At 48.6% G+C, this 8,668-nt stretch overlaps 1 protein-coding gene across 1 annotated transcript in view; it reads left to right on the top strand.

Moving 5' to 3' along the window:
• XKR6 (XK related 6) overlaps positions 1–5,426 on the top strand; it is a 227,742-nt gene extending 222,316 nt beyond the window's left edge. The window contains exon 3 of the mRNA XM_006189554.2: positions 672–5,426. Within this exon, the coding sequence (XP_006189616.2) occupies positions 672–1,636 (965 nt within the window). The 3' untranslated portion in view covers positions 1,637–5,426. The remainder of the gene's footprint in view (positions 1–671) is intronic.
• Positions 5,427–8,668: the final 3,242 nt, after the last annotated feature.

Here is an 8,668-nt window from a genome sequence, read left to right on the forward strand (position 1 = left end):
TGAGAGCACAGGCTGCCGGTGACAAGGGACACCAACAAGGATCTCCGCGAGCTTATCTGATTTTTTTTAAAATTTATTTTTTATTGAAGTGTAGTTGATTTACAATGTTAGTTTCAGGTGTACAGCAAAGCAGTTCAGTTATGTGTGTGTGTGTATATATATATATATATATATATATATATATATATATATATATATTTCCAGATTCTTTCCCATTATAGCTTATTGCATGAAATTCAGTACAGCTCCCTGTGCTCTACAACAGGTCCTTGTTGTTTATCTATTTTATATACAGTAGTGTGTGCCATGAGCTTATGGGTTCTTAAAAGAGAACCCAGGTGGTCCCACCCGCAGCAGATTTGAGGAGCCACCACAGTGGTCCCAGCTCTCCATCCCCTCGGCCGAGCACGTCAGCCTCAGCCTTGCTCTTGGGCTGAGGATCTCCAGAAGATCTGGTCTGGGTCGTCGACCAGACCACAAAACTCGATCTCATAAGCCGTCAGCTAGGGGACCAGCCAGGGACCTCCACATTCGGGTCCTGATTCTGTGTTTCTTTCTCCCTCCGCCTTTAGATCGCGGTGTGTGTGGGCGACTCCTCAGCTGGCAGCCCTGCTGTGCCCGGCGGTCGAAGTCCAAGCTTTTGACTGTGTGGGTTTGTGTCTTTCCGGCAGGTGTCTCCTCTGTGACTTCCCTGATGTCCCTGGCTTGGGTGCTAGCCTCCTATCACAAGCTGCTGCGGGACTCCAGGGACGACAAGAAGAGTATGAGCTACAGAGGGGCCCTCATCCAACTCTTCTGGCGCCTCTTCACCATCTCATCCAGAGTTATCTCTTTTGCCCTCTTTGCTTCCATCTTCCAGCTCTACTTCGGGATCTTCGTGGTGGTTCACTGGTGCGCCATGGCCTTCTGGATCATCCATGGCGGGACAGACTTCTGCATGTCCAAGTGGGAGGAGATCCTCTTCAACATGGTGGTAGGGATTGTGTACATTTTCTGCTGGTTTAACGTCAAGGAAGGGCGGACTCGATATCGAATGTTTGCATATTACACGATAGTCCTGACCGAGAACGCTACCTTGACGTTCCTTTGGTATTTTTACAGAAACCCGGAGACCACTGACTTCTATGCGGTGCCAGCACTGTGCTGTGTCTTTCTGAGCTTTGTGGCTGGGATTGCACTGATGCTCTTATATTATGGCGTGCTGCACCCCATGGGGCCGCGAGTTAAGATCTTGGCCAGCTCCTGTTGTGCCGAGCTGCTCTGGGGCATCCCTTTGCCCCCCGATGTTGAGCCCATGGCGCCTCAGACCCCTGGGTACCGGGGGACCCAGGTCACGCCTACCAGAGCCGTAACGGAACAACAGGAGGATCTCACGGCTGACACTTGCTTGCCCGTTTTCCAAGTGAGACCCATGGGGCCCCCTACCCCGACGGGGCGTCCTTACCCCCCAGAAGGGCCCCTCATTAAGATTGACATGCCAAGAAAGAGATACCCAGCTTGGGATGCTCATTTTGTAGACAGGAGGTTGAGAAGGACTATTAACATTCTGCAGTATGTCACCCCCACCGCGGTAGGCATTCGGTACCGAGACGGACCGCTCCTTTACGAGTTGCTCCAGTATGAGTCTTCACTCTAAGAGCATCTTGACCCAAGTTGAGAAGGGGACCTTAAGTTTGGTTTGCGGTCAAGGCCGCTTGCAAGAAATAGAACCGTCCCTTCCCCCCAGTACACAGAACCACCACCACCACCACCACCACCACCAATGCTACAAAAAAAAAAAAAAAAAAGAAAATATAAGTCACAACCCCTTCAGATAAGCTTTCTTTCCAGTCGCTGTATGTATACAAAGATATTCTCTATGTTTTGTAAGTAAAAACAAAAAGAAAACCTTTCTTTTGTTTTTTACACATAAGAAACAGTATTGAAAAAAATCCCACACTATGGTTCATAGGGTGGAGAGGAGTTGTCTCCACTCCAAAAGGAAAACAAAGTTTTATACCTTACACCCAGTGTAGATCATTTACGGGATTGGTGCTGATTGAAAGAACAAAACAAAACAAAACAAACACAAACAAACAAACAAACAAACAAAACCTTCAACTGCCTTATGCCCTTAGGTGCTGAGTTTCATTAAGTACTGTCACGTTTTCTCATGCAAAACTCTCGGGTGATTTTCGCACCGGGAGAGGGAAAATTAAACAATCAAATGAAACAAATCTAGAAATGAAACAAAAACCAACCAACAAATAAAACACAAAGCAATCATTCTTCCTATCTGATTATTTGTATTGAAGAAAACAAATTTACCAAAAGCTAACGCATAGAAACCCCTCCTCTTTTTTTTTTTTTCAGTTTCTCTCTTTCCTCTCCTGTCCCTGCCCCCAACTTATCAGCCCCTTTTAGGAGCCAAAGGGCCATTTGAAACTCAAATGGCTGGAAAAGCTCCTTGAAGGCTGACTATGTGCCATTTTAGCATTCAACTAGTAAGAATCACATTTGTTTCCTGGTGAAAAGCAAAACAGAGCAAAACAAAAGCCACCCTAATAATTCGATAAGAACAGGAAATTCTAAAGCAAATTCAAGGAGATTTCCGTATATGTAATCGAAAAGAATCAGTAATAATAAAACTCAGCATAGTAGCAAAAAGAATGACATCAATTTAAAGGCACAATACTTAATCAGTGACTGGGCAAAAACGATTTGTTCTGTCATTTTAAGGCCGTGAAAGGTATACATTTATCACATGTGATACTGTGTAAGGCCTCTTCTGTTTCCATTTGGTGGGAAGCCTTAAATTGATCTGGAAAGAATTCTTCATTTTTCATTTGTGCTTTTTAAAAATAGTAACACAAAGAGGAAAATTAGAATATAAAAAAATAAGTCAAAATTGTGATAACTGACCCATTTCAAAGACTGTTTGGTGCTTCTGTCTTTCACCATTGTGGTTGGCTGAAAGTCATTCAGCTCACTCGGTGCATCTGGGTTGAGTGGGAAATTCTGTGTGTGTGGTATGTGTGTGTGTGCGCGTGTGTCTGTGTGTGTGCCCACAGCACACCTTTATGTGTGTGCGCATGTGTGTCTGCTGCAAGGTCTTGCCAGAAATGTAGAAAACTGATGTAAGTAAGACAGACTCTGGGTATGGCTGAGGTGGAGTGTAAGGGGCTGGCGAGGGGGGACCAGGGAGGAGGGGATGCTTGACCGTGAGCCCCTGTCCGGTGACAAGACTCACACCAGCTGCATACTCTGGGTCTTCGAGGCCGTGTCATTTGGGTGAAGATTTGAGTCAATGATTTATTTTCTCATTGTACCAAGTTGAATTTCTGGAGGTGATGCAAGTATGTTCAACCATTTTTTAAATGTTATTTTTCAAAGTATCACTCCTGTAAGGAATGTTCTGTTCTAGGCGTCGTTTCAATCCCATCATATCTCTACTTGGGCACAAAAAAAAAAAAAAAAAAAAAGGAAAAGAAAAAAAATCACAAAAAGAAAAAAAAATCTCCACAAAAAAGATATATATATATATATAAATCTCTCTATATATATACACACAATATTTTTAAGTAAAAATACTGTTAGTCTTTGTTGTGTGTAGCTGCGATTTTTTTCTTAATTCCAGATATAACTGTTTAGGGTGCAAGGCCTCACATTGAACTGCTCTTAAGAGAAGTTCAAAAACTGAGGAATTTTTTTTTTTTATGTTCGTGGGTTTTTTTTTTTTAACAAAAAAAAATATTATTAAAAGAGGCTTCTCCTCCCCTCCCTTCATGGTTTATCTAAAATCTGTAAAAAGAGGAAAAAAAAAACCAAATTTTAAATTTCAGTTCGGTTGTAAAACTGGATGCTCCTTTCTTCGTTCAGACAGACCCCCTTTGGTTTCCTTTATTGTGGCTAAATTTGCAGTGCCGTCCTGCCCCCTCCCTCCCCTACGCGGCTGTCCCCTCAGGTCCTCCCTGGTGGGAAGGAGGGCGGAGGAGAGGCGCAGAGAGCCGGGCTGTCCTGGAAGCACTCCGCACAGAGCACATCCGGGCCTGGCGAGGACCAGCCCTGCCCGCCTGCCTCCGCCCTTCCAAGGGCGGGGCCCCTCGGTGGTTAATTGGGAGTTCCAATCTGGTCAGAGGTGCTTTTCCTTTTTATTCTGCTTCCCTACCAAGGGCTTAGCTCACTGCTTACTCTGCAGAGGCTGGAGGAGGTGAGGCCATTTGAGGGGGCCGTCCCCATCCCCATCACCCCCCGCGCCCTCCCTGCGCTTGCTGGGGTCCCAGCTTCTTGTCTGCCTCAGCTCCAGGGCTCCTGTGTCTGGAGCCTTGTGGACGTCGGTCACCAGAGCGGTCCTTGACGCTGTCCTCCTTGCAACCCTCTGGGACCTCAGCCACCTGGCTTGTTTGTCTGTTCTTGGATTTAGTTCCTTTCTCTCTTTTATTCATTTCGACACCGTCACTGATTTTAGTTTTGCCACCTCTGTTTTACTAATGCACATTCAGTGTGTGTGTGCGTGTGTGCGCGTGTTTACATGCAACTGAGAAAACTGCTGATGTCAGCTGACCTGGAGCGCCAAAAGTTGGGGTGACTACTTCCAACTCAGGGAGGGCCCCCTGGGGTCTTAGCCACTGGGAACAGATGAGAAGCTTGTGGGCTGTTTCAGGAAGCCTTTCTCTCAACCTCTGTTGGACTGGGCCCTGCAGAACTTGGGCGGGAGGGCGCCTGTCTCCCCAACATGTTATTCCCCACGCCCTCCAGAGTGCTAGGTCCTCTCCTAATGATGAAGAGATGCAGCAAGGAGCATCAGCAGGGAAGTCCAGTTTTGCAAAGAGATAGAAAAAGGAAGAAGTCAGGAGAGAAGTGGAGAACACGGTAGGGAGGGAGGGAAACATAAGAGAGTTTTCATCTGTCTTCTCATTGTCAACAGCCTCCAGCAAGTCCCCAAGTTTCCAATCACTGGGAAGCCCTCTCTCCATGGTCTTCCCTCCCCCATGGTCTTCTCTCCCTCACCAGTGTGCTTCCCCTTCAGAGGCTACCAGCAGCTGGTCAACCCTGGGCGTCAGGGTGGGAACCCACACAGAATCTGTGTCCCATGTCCATCCCTGGGAGGTCTATGTCCAACCAGGAAGACTCTGGTCAGTGCACCCGGTGAGAAGTGATGGCCTCAGCCCACCCTGGGAATCTCATCTTAGCGGCCACTTGCCTGACCCCTGACCAGCCCCTTATAGACAATGAGACACCAGCTCCTGCTGCCCCAGCTGCTCCCCAGGGGAACACTTACTTATTTTTTAAAAAAAATCTCTGGATCCACTTCTTTTCCAGGAAGGCCTGATGAAAGCTAATTAACCACGCTCAATGTTTCATTCTGGTAGGAGCTAAGCACACTGTGACCAGGAGCTAGAGAACAAAAGAGGAAGCTATCTTTCCTCATTATGTCTCCATCAAATATGCCCACAACCTCCCGCAGAAAATCTGGTCCTTCTTTTCATCCTCTGCAATATGGTGGCAGCTCTGAAATCGGGCTGATTTGGGGAGCATCATTTCTGCAAATTCTGTTTCCCCCTTGCTTGTTAGGTCTGTCTTTTCTCTGGGCCTCTGCATGAAAGGAAGCCTCAGTCCCCTCAGATAGTGTCAAGGTGACATCCCCCGAGCTCACTGTCACAGGCCGGTGACATCCTCAAACGGGAGTGTTGTCTTAAGCCTGATGAGGGAGCTAAGAGGATTTAAACTCAACAGAAGACCCCCACTGACCTTACCCACCCCCAAAGTTTCTCATTTCTCAAACATACTCCTCCATTCTGTCTCCAGAAGGTTCCACTTGCTCTGTCGGGTCAGACTTATCCAAGCAGGCTGGGCATCATGGGTGCTAGGAAGAGCAAGCTCCACCCCTCTTGGTGGCATGTGTGCCAACATGTCCCTCTTGAGTCAAGAAAGACAACATCTTTTTGTGGCCCAGGCGCTCCTCCGTCCCTGCGAGGTCCCCCACACTCTACCTCCCCAGGCACAAAATCACCCAGGACACCCTGGGGGCCTAACCCACCCCCTCCACAGCCACAGACCCTGTGAGTCCTGAGGTGGCTTAAAAGAGTACAAACACCCATCTGGACCGTGATCGTGAGGGTGGTCCCACTGCCGTGTGTCAGGTCATGCTGGAAGCATCAGACCCTATCCAGATAGGAGCCTCATTCTCAGAGAGAAAAATCTACAGGTTTTGAAAAGCGCCAGATGACATCACTTTCTCCATCGTTTCTCTACTTTTACCCCCTCCCACACGGTCACAGGGGCAGCAGAAGAGGTTTCTGATGCTACTTTGGTCAGAGAACCTCTGAACGGGCGTGGCCTCACTGTGTACACCGAGACCCCCCTGGCAGCGTTTACCCGCCTGCTGGAGGAAGCCAGCTTCCTCCTCCCCTTTCTGTTCTGCTCCTTGCCCCTGGGGGTTGGGGGAGCTCTAATGAGCCCCAGGCCCTGATGCCCCTGGATTGTGGCCAGATTTTCCCTCTCCTTTGCTTAGGAACAGAGGTAAGCAGAGGACAGCTGAGTGCAGGCTCAGAGCCTTTGGGCTGGAGGAAAGGCTGTCAGGTCCTAAGCTGAATGGGAGTGGGGTGCATTCTATGCACAGCCCACCCTGCTCCTGACTCTCAAATTGGGGGCAGGGGAAGGTCCCCTAGCATTCGCTTGGCACTCAGGATGGTATTGTCCTTGCCAAGAAAAGTGGCTTCTTACTCAAAGAGAGCCCTTTCAAGGCATCTGACATGTGATGACAGCAACTCAAGGTGGTGGCCTTAATGAAGGGGGCTCCTGGTGTACACGCATTTTATTTTCTTATCGAAAAACTAAAATCTGTTATCTCTTTGCCAAATTGAAAAATAGGAAAATCACATTACCAGATTTGGTGGGGGGGATCTACATTTGGAAAAGGTGACGTGAAGAGGGCTCATGGCAATGAATTTCACCTGATTCCAGTGACGTTCCCAGTGTAGACTAGAACAAGGCCAGGAAAAATCTCGCAGAGCTTAGGGGAGGCCTGAGAGAGCCTCTGCATGAGGGGTGGCAGGGCTCAGAGGCAGACTCAGCCCCCGTGGCTGGATCCGCCTTCAAGGTGGCCATTCTGCTCATTTTGTTCTCAGACATTGTCCGGCGACGAGATTCTGTCTGGCAGCCTTCCTCAGAAAGCACACACAGGTGTCCTATAGGGAGTGAATTTAAATCAACAACCTCTTAATAAGTTCCTCTTATTAAGGTCCAGATGTGAGTAAAATGAACAAAAAGGGAAATGCCCCAAGGTTCAAGTCTGTACCACGGTCTCCTCTTCCAACACTGGCCACTGTCATGCAGATGTGACAGTCACACACACTGTCCAGAAACACACACTCCGTCCAGTTAAGCAGCATTCCGGTCTCATCCGCAGCTCGACCTCCTGGCGGTGGGAATTGCAGCAGTCAGCTTGTCACAGGCTACAAAACCATAAACTTGTATGAGGACTGCCCCGGAGCACCCTCAATCCACGTGTGCCTGTCCCAGCTTCAAAACCTGGGAAAAGGCAACTCTGCCCTCTCAGAGATTTTTTTTTTTTTTGAAGCCCTTCCCTGGGGAAAAGAGATGATTTTTAGTCTCATTTCCTGCCATGGCGACCTAAGCCTCCTCCTCACCCTTCCTTAGCTATTTTAAAGGTTTCATTTCTTGCTTGAAACACTGCATCTTATGCTATTGGCCAAATATCAAAAGACAAGGGCACTGCCTTGATCTGCCTGCAGCTTTATTCCTCTGCCCGCCTGGCTCTGTCTGCCTTACTTGACTCTCCCGGGCACCGTCTGCGTCTTCCCCTCCTCCTGGGAAGGAGCTGTGCCTTCGTACTCCCTGTACCTTTCCTTGCGGTGGCTGGCAGGACACGGTTGGTATGTGCTGGAGCCAAAGATCAGAGTCCTATTAATGGCAGCTCCTGAGGGCAGCAGACGGACAACCGTAGGCGTTCCCCCTGCACATAGCCAACACTTTGTGTCAAGGGCTAAGAATAGACCAAATCGGAAAGGAGCGGGCAGGACCTCAGGGGCTCCTGCCCTGGCCTGCCCCGTCACCTGCAGAACAATATGCAAGCCCCGGTCGGAGATGCCTGCCCTCGCCAACCCCGAACACCAGTCACAAGACCCCACGCCAGAAACTGAAGTTAATCAGCTCACTTATGCTCGTCTAGGAGGGACTACTCCTAAAATTCATCCTCAAGGAGGACAAAGGGATAATTTCCTCTGGGCATAGTGCCAAGTGGTAACCCAGGGAACATCCCTCCAGAAGCAGCCTTTGACCATTGGACATGGTGGATACAGACAACTGGTCACCTAGTAGATGCTCTCCCTTGGTCAGTTTCTCCACCCTCAACATAGCTCTGGGTTCCTCAGGCTAGAGTGAGGCTGGGAGATTTGTTTCAGCTGTAGACCTCCTAGAAGCTCTTCTTTAGACCCAGAAAGATCAGGAAATACCACAGGCTGATTCAGGGTCCCCACTGTGATCATGGATAACTCACTTCACCTCTCGGTGCCTTGGTTTCTCCATCTGTAAAGTGGAGAGAAGGAAGGCCAGCTTCTTTCTCTCCTGCTCAGGGATGCTGTGAGGATTCAGTCATTATTGCCTATAGCGAAGGCATCATGTAAGGAATAGTGGTGGCCTCGTTTCTTGGAAAGCTGAACCACAG

Source organism: Camelus ferus, chromosome 31 (genome assembly GCF_009834535.1).
Source record: "Camelus ferus isolate YT-003-E chromosome 31, BCGSAC_Cfer_1.0, whole genome shotgun sequence".
Taxonomy (NCBI): domain Eukaryota; kingdom Metazoa; phylum Chordata; class Mammalia; order Artiodactyla; family Camelidae; genus Camelus; species Camelus ferus.